Source organism: Protobothrops mucrosquamatus, unplaced genomic scaffold, assembly GCF_001527695.2.
Source record: "Protobothrops mucrosquamatus isolate PMUCROS unplaced genomic scaffold, P.Mucros_1.0 scaffold2235, whole genome shotgun sequence".
Taxonomy (NCBI): domain Eukaryota; kingdom Metazoa; phylum Chordata; class Lepidosauria; order Squamata; family Viperidae; genus Protobothrops; species Protobothrops mucrosquamatus.
In genome coordinates this window covers 130,800-147,575 of record NW_015388324.1, presented here as the reverse complement: position 1 = coordinate 147,575, position 16,776 = coordinate 130,800, and the positions used below count along the sequence as shown (strand labels likewise).

The 16,776-nt window shown below is 45.6% G+C and overlaps 1 protein-coding gene across 1 annotated transcript in view; it reads right to left on the bottom strand.

The window, feature by feature from the left end:
* Window positions 1-2,333: 2,333 nt before the first annotated feature.
* The window catches only part of LOC107295141, a 120,164-nt gene continuing 105,721 nt past the window's right edge, over window positions 2,334-16,776 (bottom strand). The window contains exons 17-22 of the mRNA XM_015824441.1: window positions 15,051-15,111; window positions 14,528-14,605; window positions 13,073-13,207; window positions 12,340-12,445; window positions 6,748-8,040; window positions 2,334-2,508 (exon numbers count right to left, since the gene is read on the bottom strand). Coding sequence (XP_015679927.1) covers window positions 2,334-2,508; window positions 6,748-8,040; window positions 12,340-12,445; window positions 13,073-13,207; window positions 14,528-14,605; window positions 15,051-15,111 — 1,848 coding nt within the window. The remainder of the gene's footprint in view (window positions 2,509-6,747; window positions 8,041-12,339; window positions 12,446-13,072; window positions 13,208-14,527; window positions 14,606-15,050; window positions 15,112-16,776) is intronic.

Genomic DNA, 16,776 nt, shown 5'->3' with positions numbered 1-16,776 from the left:
CACCGGGCTCCTGGCCAAGTCCAGAAACACCGGGCTCCTGGCCAAACTCCTCGCTGTCGGAAGGCACCGAAGGCTGCACCAGAGGGGAAGGGCCGGGAGAGAGGGACCTAGCCATCTCCTCTCCGTCATGTTCAGAGCCTTCCTCCTCTGATGAGAGGGACCCACCGGACAGAGCCACAACAGGTACGGAGGGTTTGTATGATCAGAAAAAGCGTATAAAGGAGGGGCAGAGAGGAGGAGGACAGAGAGTATGCTGTGGTGGAAGATGGGGGGGATAGTAGGGCCAGCATGATAGGCAATAGAGATGGGGGGAGGGAAGGAATGGAGGAAGGACAGAGTAACAACGGGGGGAATGAGAGCCGAGTGGAGGTGGAAGAGAGGAGGAGGGAAGCAAAGGGATGGGCGAGGAGGGTAGCAAAGGGGCCCCAGGGAATGAAGGACAGCAACCGGACTGGAAGTGAGGAGGATGGACAAAGGGAGGGGGATAGGGAGCAGGGGGCAGCGGAGCCGACAACACAGTGAAGAAAAGAGGATAGGAAGGGGGAGGAATTGGAGGATACGGGGAGTTCGTATGAACAAAAAAGGGGGGGCAGAGCGCGCCGGACCCAAGGCCACAGGCAGAGGCAATTAAGAACATCACGCACATAGGCAGGGGAGGCAGAAGATTAGCTACCGGTGTGAAGGCTGCAATTAAGGCGCAACCCAATCGCCTGGGACCCGTGACGAGGTCCAGGAGCCGGGCGCAGATGATGGGTGGCTTATAAAAAAGGGCTCTCCCATCGACTGGCACGTAACCCTGACGATGTCGGAAGGAGTCCGACAAAAGCTTGGTGTATTTATGTTTTATGTTTTGTGTTATTAAACTTTTTTAGTTTGATATACTCCTGGTGCTCACAGTTTGCTTTTTGAAGATGATCACACCCAGGAGTCACGATCACCAGGAGGATCACCCAGGAGTCACATTTTTACGGACATTATCTATCATTATTATGATAGAGCAGTATTGCTCGGGGCCAGAAAATGGGAAAAACTCAGGGTGGAGGAGGATGAGATGATGGTATCTTTTGATGTTACCTCACTCTTCACCTCCATCCCTCAGAAGTTCGCCATCTCTGTCCTGAGAGATCAGTTGACAGACAAAAAGGAGAGTCATTACCAGAACTCCCTGCAGACCGAAGATCTTGTGAGACTAGTGGAAGTATGCCTGACAACCTATTTTACATTTCAGGGAGATATATATGAACAGGTCAAGGGCACACCCATGGGTTCCCCCATTTCCAGCATCATAGCAGAGGCAGTGCTTCAACAATTAGAGCGTCAGGCAATGACCCTATACCAACCCAGGTTTTGGGTTCAGTACATGGACAACATGTTTGCTGTTGTTAAAAAACAACATGTAGCTAGCTTTGTGGGAATACTGAATTCAATTTATCCTGATATAAGATTCACGGTGGAGGAAGAGAAGCAAGGTCTTTTAGCTTTCTTAGATGTGCTGATCCACCGCCAGCCGGATGGGTCATTACACACAAAAGTCTACCGTAAACCCACCCATTCGGACAGGATCCTCCACTACAGGAGTAACCACCCGGTGTCCCACAAGGTTAACTGCATTAGAGCTTTATTTAAGTGCGTGGACTCCCACTGCAGCATGGTTGGATCCAAAACGGAGTGGATATCCCATAAAATTCATAAAGCGGCACTGTGTAATACCCAAACCCCGCAACAATCTACAGAGGGATGGGTCATTACCACAGAAGACACGCATCTCCTTACCCTACATCAGCAACGTTTCTGAGGCAACAGCCAGACTCCTGGCCCCCTATGATATAGAGGTGGCCCACAAGCCCAATCAAACGCTGCGTTCCAAAATTATGCGCCCCAAGGACCCACTCCCCGCCATGGAAAGATCGGCGGTGGTTTACAAAATTGACTGCAAGAACTGTCAAAGCAATTATGTGGGCGAAACATCTAAACGGTTAAAAACCCGTTTACATGAGCACAAATTGGCCGTAAGAAGGGGTGAACAACACTCTCAAGTGTGGACGCATATGGCGGAACGCGGCCATCAATTTGATTTTGACAATACACGGGTCATATCCAGTGATGCCACAAAAGGGGGGCGATTACTAAAGGAAGCCTGGTTCTCAGACAAGGACTCAATTAATCGCCACGTTGATCTCTGCCCATCACAGCAGGCTTTGAGGAAATGGAGCAGGAACTGCCACCCCACTCGCCGCAAACAATCCGGCTGGCACTTACGAAACTCCGACAATCAGCTGAGGAGCCCACTGACATCGAAGGCGGATAAGCATCCATCAAGAACTGAGTGCTCCCTAGAGAGCGTAAGAGGGGGAGCCCGCCGGACGGGGGACTTCTATGTTCTCCAACGAACCGGCCACACCAGCAAGAGATCCGGAGCAGCTGGCGATGAGACTTTCGAGCCTAACGTTGCCTATGTCAACGAAGAGGAGCGATTCGGATGGAGAATGGGAGGAGGTGTGAAAGTGCCTGTAGAAGAGGGAAAGAGGAGGGGGAGGAGGAGCAAGAAGAGACCACTGATTTACAATCAAGAGTGGGGGAGGGTGTTTGGGATCACAATGGAACAAACGATGGTATGGAATGGAATTACCCCGTAACCCATAACAGAGAGAAAGACAGCATGGGGATAAACAGTATTAAAGAGGAAGAGGGAAAAAGGGTCCGAACAAAGTTAAGAACTAGCACTGTGAGAACAAGCAAGAGTGCTCAAAAGAGTGATAGGGGAGAATTAGATGCAGATGCCAGAGAAACGACCAGAGTGCAGGTTAACCGGCTAGGACCGATGACGCGCTCTAGGAGCCGGGTGCAAACGCTAGCCAACCTTATTTAAGGTGTTTCCGATGACTGGCTTTTAACCCTGATGATGTTGGGAGCTCCCACCGAAAGCTTGGTTTTATTAAAGTATTTTCTTACTTGAATCCTCCTGGTGATCGTAAGTTATTTATTTTACAATATGAATATACCCAGGAGTCACATTTTTACGGACATTATCTATCATTATGATAGAGCAGTATTGCTCGTGGCCAGAAAATGGGAAAAACTAACGCATCACATCTCGGCTTGTTATCGCAAAATGGCGTTTTTGCACACTTGCATCCAAGAGAACCTGCCACCTAAATCACTTAGAAGAAGACCCGCAGTTGACTCCACTGAATGCCAACAAGCGGTCCGGCAATTTCAACGCCGGACGGTACGTGCCCTCATCAATGACCAGCATAGGCGCATGGAAAATCTTAAGGCATGGGCCCAGGACCATCGAGGACGTTGTGGTATGGCCCTTACAGAACATCATTTTCAAGCGCTAAACCATCATATTCGGACGGTGGCGAGGAGAACTAGTCAGGAGACGGCGGCGCGCCTCCGACGTAACATGGATATATTGCGTGTGTTAGAGAACTTTAATTTCTCTATTGGTGAAAAATAAATCAGAAGCTCTCACAGTTGACTGCATTTAGCTGATTCAAATAAACTCTTTATATTCATATCAAAATATTTACAATACCATACATTCTTCTTCACAGCAACATAGCATAAATGAAGACTTCTTACAGAGAGATGCAGAGACCTGAGACTGAAACTGAAACCCAGCTTCTAACTCAATACCTTTTGCACAGACTCAGTAGCACTTTACTCACATTGGCTGACTGAGTTACCACATGACTCTTCCTGCTCATGAATATTCCAACACTCCTCCCTTCATGACAGGAAGAGACATCAGACCTATTGACTCAATACATTTTCCATAGTGAACACCACCCAATGGTTTTTCTGTATCTCTACACCAAGATATTATATTATTTCTCCCAAATTCTTTAGTTCGAATTTCCTTCCTAATTTATCAGCAAATTCCTTGACTTGTGATGCATCCTTTGCAATGAAGCAAAGATCATCCACAAATGATAACAGTAGACAATTCCCTCCTTGTAACTGTCCAGTATATATATAATTATCAGCCTTGCAACTCTTAAATCCAAGACCCTTTAAAGCAGTATCTAAACAGATATTCCAGTTTCTGGCTGACTGCTTCAGCCCATAAATAGCCATGTTAGGCTTTGCAATTTCATACCCTGGTGCTTGGATCATATAAATTTCTTCCTCTAACTCAGCATTGAGGAATGCAGTTGTGATATCAAAGTGGCAGATTTTATGTTTATATGCCGCTAATCTTATACTCTCACTTTTCACAGTTGGTGCAAATACTTCATCGTAGTGCACATTCTTTAATTGTGAAAAACCTTGTGCCACTAACCTGGCCTTATACTGTACATCATTATTTGGCAATACTTTTTTCTTATATACCCACTTACAACCTACAGCTTTGGTTCCCTGTGGCAAAGTCACTGATTTAAATACTTCATGGTCTCCCATGGATTTCATCTCTTTATCCATGGCCTCCTTCCATCTTTCTTGTTCAGCCTTTGGTAATGCCAACACCTCTTTATAACTTCTTGGCTCATACCACACATTGCAAACCTTTACCTTGCTGGCAGAATACCTGTCAGGCGGAATTCCTTTGTTACATCGCTCTAACCTACGTGGTAATAACTGCTCCTGTGTCTCAAGTCTTTCTGGCTTCATGTCTTGTTCAGCCTCTCCTCCCTGAACATTGACAACTTCAATAATCATCTTTCCATCATTAGATGAGTTATTGTCACTAAACAGATCACCATCATTAAGTGAGATATACCCAGAATTAACATTAATCCTGTCCCAATTTTGTTCTGCAAAATTAGCAGACCTTGAAATTACAACTCTTTTATTTCCATCGCTAAAGCAATATCCTTTTGACCCTGGCTCATAGCCCACAAACCTGAGCTTTCTTGCCTTTTGCTGTCCCTTTCTTCTGATTGCTTTCGGAATATGTACCCATGCAGTACTTCCAAAAATTCTCAAATGTGCCAGTGATGGCTTTCTCCCATATAGAATGGCATATGGAGTATTATTAATGGAGGAACTCCACAGTCTGTTAACTATATAATTGGCAGTCAATATGGCTTCTCCCCAATAGGACCTGCTCATACCAGAATCCTCTAATAATGAATCTTTCATTGTTTGCAAAACACCATTCCTTCTTTCAGCTACACCGTTCTCTGCTGCTGAGTAAGGATTTGTACGTCTGTGTCTTATCCCCAACTGCCCCAACCATTGTTGCTTGGTTTTATTAAAGTATTTTCTTACTTGAATCCTCCTGGTGATCGTAAGTTATTTATTTTACAATATGAATATACCCAGGAGTCACATTTTTACGGACATTATCTATCATATGTATATATGTTCAATAATGCAATCTTCGATCTCCGGGAGAGGTATAAACCAGTTGTTTATTGTTAAAACAATATTTAAAACAATAAAAACAGCTATATACAAAGTTAAAAAACAACGTAGCTTTTGCTGGTCCTCTGCCAGCATCCTCAGAGTGAGGCTCAGGGGGTGGAGAGGTTCTTTTTTATACACCTTGCTGCTCCAACTGTTTACTCATTGCCCGTGTGACAGGGCCATTCTTCCTGATTAGCTGTAATTGCCTTAGTCGTCCCGCCCTCTCTTTTTTGCACTCCAATTCTGCACTTTTCTCCTCTGTCATCCCTGTCAATCACCCCCCTCTCCGCACCGCCGCTGCTGGTGTGCTCTTCAACTGCTCCCTCCTATTCGTTCCAGGGTGCGCCTTCCAACCCGGTATTACAAGAGTCTTGCCATCAGGGTTCCCCTCCTTTCTGGCCTGCTGATCTACATACCGTTCCTGCCTTCCGTCATCCGTTCCTATCAATCTTCCTTTATCCGATTTCCCTCCCCCCCTGGGTGTGCGCACGTTCCCTCGTGCCTCCCCCTGCTCCATGCGCCCACTTGCTGCCTGTGTTAGGGCCATTCTTCCTGATTGACTGTAACTGCCTTAGTCGTCCCACCCTCTCTTTTGTGCACTCCAATTCTACACTATTCTCCTCTATCATCCTTGTGAATCCCCTCCCTCTCCGCACCGCTGCCGCTGGTGCGCTCTCCAACCGCTCCCTCCCACTCGCTGCGGGGTGCGCTTCCCGATCCGGTGTTACAAGAGTCTTGCCATCGGGGTTCCCCTCCTTTCTGATCCGCTGATCTACATACTGTTCCTGCCTTCCGTCATCCATTCCTATCAATCTTCCTTTCTCCAATTTCCCTCCCCCCCTGGGTGTGCGCACGTTCCCTCGTGCCTCTCCCTGCTCCGTCCTCCCACAATCGGTGGGGATGCCTATCGGCTTGCTCTTGGGCTCAATCTCTCCCGTCCTCACAAGCTTCATCCCCCCCAATTTCCTTTCACACCTGGCTGTGCGTGCGCATGATCGTGTCCCGTCCCTCTGCCCTGTCTGCCTACGGTCAGATGGAATGCCCGCCGGCTCCTCTTTAAATCCAACCTCCCCTCCTTTTTTATTTCTTTCTCCCTCCTTCTCCCTCCTGGTTAGCCCCATCTCATTGGGCATCCCCGTCATACGCGTTTTAGGTCGTACAGTCGTGTTCAACACTCCCAAAGCCCCTTCCTGGTCACCTCCCCCCTGCGGCCCTTTACCATACTCACGTCCTCCCTCCTTTTTGCCCCCACCTGTCCATAATTCCAATGTTTCACCATCCATCCCTATCATCCCTGTTTCCTCCAAATCCTTTCTTTGCCTAGCCATACAATGAGTGTCTTCCCCGGTTCTAATTCTGTCTCTGGCAAGCGATGTCTGCGTCCTGACTTGCTCCTCGTATACTCTTAGCGCCTGGTACGCCGGGGGCAATTCTATGCATTGATTGATAGAATCCATGTTGGAAAGCCAGGCCTCCTTTAACAGGTGTCCTCCCTTGGAGGCATCCTGGGCGATGGCTTCCGCTCCCTTAAAATCAAATGAGTGCTCGTTATTAATCATATGGGTCCATATTTGGGAATACTGCTCCTGCCTTCTGATGGCCAGTCTATGTTCGTGTATTCTAGTTTTTATCCGTTTGGCCGTCTCCCCCATATAGTTGCATTGGCAATCTTTGCAGCGCACCCTATATACGACCAATGACTTTTCCTCCTTTGGCAATGGCTCCTTGGGATGCATCGCTTTCATCCGGAGTGTTTGATTGGGTCGATGAGACACTTTGATGTTGTAGGGCGCCAATATGCGTGCTGTTGCCTCCGATACTCCCTGGACATATGGAATCGTTGTCCAGGATGTTGTCCCTGGATCATCCGGTGCCCTGTGGGGTTCTTGACATTTACTATATCTTCGGATGAAGCTGGTTGGGTAGCCATTCCACCTGCACACCTGATGGAGACAAGCACGCTCCACTTGCCTAGCTTTCTTGGTACTGCAGTGCGTGTCTATGTGTGCGAATAATGTCCTCATGCATGAGATTTTATGGGCTGCTGGATGATTACTCATATAATGCAGCATCCTATCAGTGTGAGTGGCTTTCCTGTATACCGTCGTGTGAAGGGCACCATTGGTTTGGTGTGTAATCCACACGTCTAGGAAGGCCAGGCTACCATTGGTTTCCTCCTCCGCCATGAACTGTATGTCCGGGAATATTGCGTTTAGTTTCTCCATGAAGGCAGTTTTTCTCGTTTGTTTAATAATGGCGAACGTGTCGTCCACATATCTGGCCCAGAATTCCGGTTGGTAGTCAGCCATTGCCTTGGCTTCCAAGCACTGTAGGACCACTTCAGCGATGATCCCCAAAATAGGGGATCCCATCGGCGTGCCCTTGATCTGTTCATATATTGTACCCTGGAATGTGAAGTGTGTTTTCAAGCATAGCTGTAATAACTTGATAACGTCCTCCATCCCAAGGGAACCCTGGCTTCGCAGTCCTTTCAGTTGTAGTAGATCTTTTATAGTCGAGATGGCCAGTTTTTGCGGGATGGACGTGAATAGAGATGTTACGTCAAATGAGACCGTCTCATCATCCTGTATCCTTACCGCTTTCAGCCTCTGTAGAAATTCCTGCGAGGACTTTACTGTGGTCGTACTATCCTCCACCAGATGTTGTAGCTGCCGACTTAGCCATCTAGCCAGACCAAACATGGGCGTACCCCTAAATGCCACAATGGGCCTTAATGGGGTCCCCTCTTTGTGTATTTTCGGCAGGCCGTAAAATCTCGCCATTGCAGTCTCTTGGCCATACGGCTTTCAGACCTTCTTAACCCATTCCTCCATATTTTTTAGGAACGGATGACGGAAGGCAGGAATGGTATGTAGATCAGCAGGCCAGAAAGGAGGGGAACCCTGATGGCAAGACTCTTGTAATACCGGGTTGGAAGGCATACCCTGGAACGAATAGGAGGGAGCGGTTGAAGAGCACACCGGCAGCTGCGGTGCGGAGGGGGGGGTTGACAGGGATGACAGAGGAGAAAAGTGCAGAATTGGAGTGCAAAAAAGAGAGGGCGGGATGACTAAGGCAATTACAGCTAATCAGGAAGAATGGCCCTGTCACATGGGCAATGTGTAAGCAGTTGAAGCAGCAAGGTGTATAAAAAAGAACCTCCCCACACCCCCTGAGCCTCACTCTGAGGACGCTGGCAGAGGCCCAGCGAAAGCTACGTTGTTTTTTAACTTTGTATATAGCTGTTTTTATTGTTTTAAATATTGTTTTAACAATAAACAACTGGTTTATACCTCTCCCGGAGATCGAAGATATATTATAAAACAAAGGTAAAAAAGGATTTATGCAATGTTATCTTCATTTTAGATGTCAAAAAGGTCTCTCTCTCCCCCTCCCTCTTTCCTCTATCTTTCTCTTTCCTCTCTCTCTCTTTCTTTCTTTCCTCTCTCTTTCTTCTCACTCTTTTCTCTCTTTCCTTTCCCTCTCTTTCCTCTCCCCACTCTCTCTTTCTCTCTTTCCTCTCTCTCTTTCCTCTCTGTCTTTCTTTCCTCTCTGTCTCTCTTTCTCTTTCCTCTCTCTCTTTCTCTCTTTCCTCTCCCCTGAAGATTTCTGGTTGCCCCTTTCAGTGACTCTGGGTAGCTTACAGTTCAGAAAGAATTCGGGCAAGTAGCATTTCGAAGGTCAGGCCGGGGCTCAGTCGGGCTCTCATGGGGCGCAATTAGGGGTGGCTCCGCGGAGTCCCGGGCGCCTGACTCATGGAGGAAGCTGGGACTCTGGGAGACATATGGCCGGCTCGGCTGCCAGGGAGTAGCCGGGGAACGGCCCAAGGAGTGATGCCCCCGCCAGTCTCTGCCCCAGCCGGGACTGCCGTCCGGCCCGGCCAGGGAAACTTATGGCTGGCTCGGCTGCCCAGGGACACCCTGGGGAGCGATGTCCCCCGGCTCGGCTGCCATGGAGCAGCCCGGGAACGGAACAGGGAGCGATGCCCCCGCCGGCCGCCGGCCCAGCCGGGACTGCCACCCGGCCCGGCAAGACACGTGGCTGGCTCGGCTGCCCAGGGATGCCCTGGGGAGCGATGCCCCAGCCGGGACTGCCGTCTGGCCTGGCCCAGGAGATGCGTGGCTTGCTCAGCTGCTGAGGGAGTGGCCCGGGGACGGCCCAGGGATCGATGCCCCTGCTGGCCACCCCCCCAGCCGGGACTGCCACTTGGCCCGGGGAGATGCGTGGCTGGTTCGGCTACCCGGGGATGGCCCAGGGAGTGATGCCTCCGCTGGCCACTGGCCCAGCTGGGACTGCCATCTGGCCTGGCCCAGGAAGACGCATGGCCAGCTCGGCTGCTCAGGGAATGGCCCAGGGACAGCCCAGGGAGCGATGCCCCAGCCGGGACTGCCGCCTGGTACAGGTAAGCCGGGGGGGGGTCGTGCCACCTGCCCCGCGGCTGCTTTGCGGCGGCGCTCCGCATACTCAGAGCCCCCTCCCTCCTCTTGCCACTGACCCTCTGTCTCCGGTGCTGCTTGGCCAATGGTCATGCTGGCTGGGCATCACAGGGGCCGCTCTCTCTCAGGACTGTGGCTTGTGGGAGGGCTGGCCCACTCAGCGGAGGCTCCGATGGGCACTCCCAGTGGGGATCCCGGGGTTTCCTCACGCGGCTTCCCAGCCACATGCGCCTCGGACAAGGCCAGCCCAGGAAAGGGACTTTGTGGCTGCCCTTCTCCCAGGGAGCGGGGCACCCAGGCGCAGGGCCAATCAGGAGCCCTGCAAGGGGGCAAGTCTGCATGAGAGAGATATGGCAATATCCAAGTACCACCAGTCGCCTTGTTGTTGTTGTTAATTGCGAAGTTGTGTCCAACTCATCGCGACCCCATGGACAACGTTCCTCCAGGTCTTCCTGTCCTCTACTATCTTCTGGAGTCCATTTAAGTTCACGCCTACTGCTTCAGTGACTCCATCCAGCCACCTCATTCCCTGATGTCCCCTTCTTCTATTGCCCTCGATCTTTCCCAGCATTAGGCCCTTCTCCAGTGAGTCCTTCCTTCTCATTAGGTGGCCAAAGTATTTGAGTTTCAACTTCAGGATCTGGCCTTCTAAAGAGCAGTCAGGGTTGATCTCCTCTAGGACTGACCGGTTTGATCGCCTTGCAGTCCAGGGGACTCGCAGGAGTCTTCTCCAGCACCATAGTTCAAAGGCCTCAATTCTTTGGCGCTCAGCCTTTCTTATGGTCCAACTTTCACAGCCATACATTGCAACTGGGAAAACCATGGCCTTGACTATACGCACTTTTGTTGGCAGGGTGATGTCTCTGCTTTTTAGTATGCTGTCTAGATTTGCCATAGCTTTCCTTCCCAGGAGCAAGCGTCTTTTAATTTCTTGGCTGCAGTCCCCATCTGAGGTGATCTTGGAGCCCAGGAAAATAAAATCTGTCACTACCTCCATTTCTTCCCCATCTATTTGCCAGGAATTGAGAGGGCTGGATGCCATGATTTTGGTTTTCTAGTTGCCTAGCAAGGTGTCAAAAACTTGATGACCAAAAAAAAAGGAAAAAAGTGATAAAGTACAGGTAGTCCTCGACTTACAACAGTTCACTTAGTGACTGTTCGAAGTTACAATGGCACTGAAAAAAGTGCCCCCCCAAGCCACAGCCGAGCAAGACACCTGCCTGCCCGCCTGGCGGCGCTCTTCCTCCTGTCCGAGGTTTCCATTGTTGTGAGCATTTCTGTTGAGGATTGGCAGCGGGGGGTGTTTGGTTTTTATTTCCCCCATCTGCTGGGTGGTTGCAGCAGGTTTTGGTCACTTCACATGACCCTGGGATACTGTGACTATCATAAACATGAATCAGTTGCCAAGCATCTGAATGTAATCACAAGACCCTGGAGATGCTGCAACATTCCAGCTGATCGGCGCTTCTTCTGGGCTCAGCAGAAGCGCCAGGATCAGCGCCGAGCTCCAACTGGAGCCTGGTGCTGATCCTGGTGCTTCCACTGAGCCCTGACAGCCCTGCAGCTCCAGCCATCTCTCGCTCAGGCTTGTGCGGTGCTGCCACCGGTTCAGCTCATTCCCCTCCCCCGCTACCACTTTTCTAGGATGGTCGCGTACCACCTGCCAGGTGCCAATGTACCACAGGTGGTACCCATACCACTGGTTGAAAAGCCATGAGCTAGAGCATAGCAGAATTGTGAAACATTCTTTAGAAAGTTTTCCATTCTTACATTTTTCACCCCTCATAACGAGGCTCCTGTCAGGCATTGCCTTGAAAAAGAGTCCACACTCGTGAGAATTAAAGCTGTCATCATCTTTGACTTTGTCAGCTTTAAGATGTGTGGATCATCTCCCACAGAATTCAAAATGTTGCTGAGATTCAGAAACATTGAGCTAGACAGAATGATGGGAACAATGGATAAAATTCTGATCTACCACACCATTATGGTAAGATCCTGTAACATCCACTCAAAATTCTAAATGTTCCCAGTAAATGACAAGAAATCTTGTTTAAATTATACACTGAATCTGCATTTATAAATGAGATTGAAAAAAACAAACAAGTTCTTGAAATTTCTATACATTTCACATGAATACAACTTTGTATTTTCAAGAGTGATATTAATGTTCAGTGTGCAATATATTCTGGGAGGATAGAAATGAGAACTTCAAACATTGTTATCCCATGCTAAGGTACATGTAAAGAAATTGAAGCTTTCTTTGAAAAAAAAATCAACAAACATAATGTTCCAATGTTCAAATATTACCATTACTTCTATTTTCAAGCGTTCCATACTATTTCTATGATGTCATTTAAACAGCTAATTCCAATTTGCATGAAAATCATTCCTCTTCTGCCAATTAAAATGGCACAGTCTTTGGTAAAATCAATTTCTTTCTCTTCCTCCCACTCTCTCTCCGGTCTCCTCACCACCACATTCTCTCTCTCACACACACATCTTCCTTCAAATATCTGAAATATTTTTACAGAAAGTTAAAGCTACTTACTGATTGAGGAAGGCAAAAAGATATCTTAGTAAGATAATGATCGATCTGGGCAATGTCAGCAAAAGTTTACGTATGTGAAGAGCTCTCTCATAGAGATTTTCTGTTCCTGTAACATCAAATAGAACAATTAGTTATACAGTAGTTGGCTACTGAAAGTATAGAAGAACTTTCCACTGCTGATATGTTGGGCCACAACTCAAGATGTATTGGTTTATATGGCATTTGGCAACTATGGGAATTGTACTGCAACACATTTGGAGAATATCAGATTGGAAAAATATTGTAGGGACTAAATGAGAGTGCAAAGGGGCATATTAATTTGTTCTAAGTTCCAAAGGCTTGTGGATGGTTAATTTATCCAATTAGGATCTTTGTCTATAACAGAAAGGAGAAAAATATGCTTACGTTATGTCCTTAACAAAATGTAGTACATTAACCAAACCAATGGTATTTGGGAGGGGGATGGTCATCTAATAAACTAGCTTAAATATCTATACAAGGGAGACAGTCTGAGTGCTATGTATATAAAACATACAGTATATCTTGTTCTTATTGAAGGGAGAATGTGAACAAGTCAAAAACACTTGTTAAAATGGATGTACATAAATAACTATGATAGCAGTAAGCTGTCCTATATAAAGCTGTTATAGAATAGATATGTCTGGGCAAATAATAAAATTTCATTTATTAAAGTGACCATTCAAAACATATGAAAGAAACAAATTTAACTTACTGACACAAGAAATAAGATCATTAAATCTTTCCTTAGGAAAAATAGGATTCTCCAGCCCTCGGAAATAGAGCTTCAGTACTCCAGCAACTGAGTTAATATCATGGTTACTTTGGTCATCTGCCAAAGGATTTTCACCTACAAAAATAAATCAGATTAAATACTTACAGGTCTTCGATCTTGACAGCCTTCTTCTATATAAGATTCTGAGCTGTACTATATTGGTCATTCTGAAATTAGAATGAATGTAGCAAGAACTAAAATATTGCTCAAATATATATCTTTCCCATTGGGATATGAAGTTTGATTTCATTCTTTCTAATTATAATACAATATAGAGCAGGGGTGTCAAACTGTCGGCCTACAGGCCAGATGCGTCACACCAAAACTGTGTCCACCCCATTGCCGGCAAAAAGTCACAATACGTCACGACACGTCATGTGACGTCTCGAGTTTGACACCCGTGATATAGAGTATAGAGCCTCTTTTGTAATGTTTTAAAAAAATAATAAGTCCCGATCCGGCCTCTGGAGGCACGTGGAAGTGTCCCCCGGCTTCAGTTCCATTCTCTGTTGCAGAGAACAGAGGCCTAAAGTATCATGAGATCACGCGAGATCAATAGCGTGAGATCTCACCCCACTGATCTTGTGTGATCTTGTGTTACTTTAGGCCTCCATTCTCTGCAAATGCACTGAAGGCCTGGATCAGCCAAGAAAGCAAAAGATCTTGATCTTCGCAGGGTGAGTATTGAAGGCCTGGTGCCTAGGGAGACCCGGGGTAGGGGTGGGGAAGGATCGAATAACCAGGGTGAATGTTGCAGAGCATGTGCAGTCGCTCGTATGGGCAAATGACTGCAGTGGTGCTGCAATATTCATAATTTTGGGACTTTCTCATAAGCACTAGGGACGCTTATCGCTTAACTTTGAACGAGTGTTAAGTGAATGCTCATAACTCGGGGATTACCTATATTCTTGAGAAGCTGAGGACTGCATTGGTTAAATATATTGATTTTCATTACTATACAAATATTGATGTATTCAAGTTCACATTTTCTTTGAGGTGAAAAAAGTAATTTAAAAGATTTTAAAAGGAAAACGGTACACAACCAGATGGCCCTGAGGTAGATGGAGGAAGAAGCAGAGAAGGAAGAACCTGCCTATTTAAAAATAACAAAAAATTCAGGAGTTAGCCACCTCTCTTAAGCAATAGTTGTCGCTACCATATCTGGGTTGCAATAATGTGGATGGTTACAAGATGACAGCAGAGCCACATTGAACTCTTTTTGCTGTCATTTAGAGCTTATGAAGTTCAAAGATGGTAGCCTTACCTCCAAAGCCAATATCCAAAGCTATCTAAGCTTTAAAAGATCAATTATGCTAATTTCTTTGTTTTTCTATTCTCTCCCTTTCATAATAATAATAATAATTTAGAAAAAGAACAGGAAAAATGATAAATCACCTCTTTCAAATGAATTTTTAGTATCATTGACCTCCACCTGGGAGCCCGACACCCTGAAAATGCCCTGGTGTTGAAGACCTGAAAAATAATAACAGAGCAATATATAAAATTCAACATAATGTTTCAAATGAGCAAAAATACTAGCATCTTAGTCATTTATTATCACATTTATATATATTTTTCCACCAAGATCCATCAAAGTAGCTTACTGCATTTTGAAATGCAATGCTAACCGAGCAAGAATTCCTTTTCTTGCTTGATCCCGGCCTTTCCTTCTTCCTTTGCTCCATGGCTTAATACCTTCCAATTAATCCTTTCTTATTGCTGTCTGAATTGATATTCTGCCCTTTTTCTTTTTTAGTTTTCAACAATGAAATTTCTTTCATTCAATACTAAAGTTTCAATATTCTTCCTAACTGTAATTGGAAAAAGATTAGAACATGCCAGAAAAAAGCATCATGATTATTAATCACAATAGTCTTTAAAAAAGTGGGATTAAATTAAAAACTATTTTAGAACTCACCATACAAATTGATAAATCGGATACAGCTTTCTACAATGAGGGGGATTACTTGTCCTGAGTCCTGGTGAGGGGAAAAATAATCCAAATAGTTTGAAAATTGTATGAGATAAATAGCACTTAATTATCATTAGGATACAGTGGCATCTTTATAGTATCAGACATATAACACTCTATACATCCAAATCTCACTAGATGTAAGGACCCACTTCAATCCCACATCTTAAGAAAGCAGAACTCTTGGAGACGGTTTCCTCCAACAGGAACTTTTATTAAGCGTAGTTGATAGCAGGCATAATAGACAGGATCTGAGGGATTCCTTTACAGATCGATACTTTAAAGTGTCCCCAAACAAACCCCACCCCACAGTTCATCCGGCCGGTTCAAAACCGGCCAATCCCCAGGTGTTAAGTCCATCGTGGGACTTATTTAACATCGGTCCAGCTCTGGTTGCAGCACGATGTTCAAGCGGCTCTTCGCACCTTCCTTTGGTAACGGAGAAATAAGCCAGGCTCTGGAGGTTGTATTTCTTTCTCCCTCCCTTTTCCTAGCTGACAGGTTAGGGAGAAGAAAGTACAGAGAGAGATACAGTGCAGGAAGCAAATTGTTACACTGTAGGGGGACAGCGGACACAGAAGCAATAAATGAAGCAAAAGGTTACATTGTAGTGAATAGAGGAAAGAAAAGCAATAACCCCCGCAAGCACATTCCCCCTCCCCTTTGGGATTATGGCAGAACCCAGGGAAAGGTGAGATTTGTCTTTAGGTCATAGGGAATAGGTAGAAATGAAATAGAAATGGGTTCTGACATTAGAATGATATCTATACCATATCTATACCATAAAACAAGCTCTTGAGCTAATTGTGTTTTTTTCAATTTGGCCAGGAAGCAAACAACAATGCCCAGTGTCTATAACCAATGCTGTATATTTCTATTGATGGTAGCTAGCAAGTCCTATTTAAGAAGTCTGGTAGATGCAATAATAATAGAAACCACATTGAAAGGAATAAATCTTACCTGCTAGAGTGCTGCTGTTATTGACTTTAATAAATTTTAGCTTATTTATTTAAAAGCTAGGCAATTTTTCATTCTTCATCTCCTGTTCCTCTTTTGATTTGTTTAAAGCATTTTATTATTTGAGGGAACACAATACAACAGAACTGATGTTATTTAATGTCTCATTATTAAAAAAGATATGACTTCAAGATCATATTTAGAATAAAGAAAAACAGAATTATAATATAGAAGGAAAAAGATGATGCAAACTTAGAGGCACAGTGCATAATCTTGCTCCAATAACCCAAGGTTATTAAACTAACGCTCTTATGCCTGAACTGCTTTTACAGATTATATAATAAATTTGGCTATTTATATTTGTGTAACTAGGTGTAACTAGTCCAGAATTGTGGGTTCAGGGACCAATGCCTCACCTTCTTCCTTTGTCACAAATACATGGCCATAAAATTGTTCAAGAGGAAATGCTTGACCAGCAAAATGTAATGGAAAGCTTGTTCAAATATATTATTATTATTATTATTATTATTTATTAAATTTATATCCCGCCCTTCTCCTTGCGGACTCAGGGCGGCTGACAATCGATTTAAAAACATAAATAACAATTACAGAATTAAAATTAATTAAGAAGAAATATTTAAATATAGTCTAATTAAAATATGATTAAAACCCCTCTAAAAATTGCCCTAGGCCAGTCCCGCTTGTTGGAATAGCC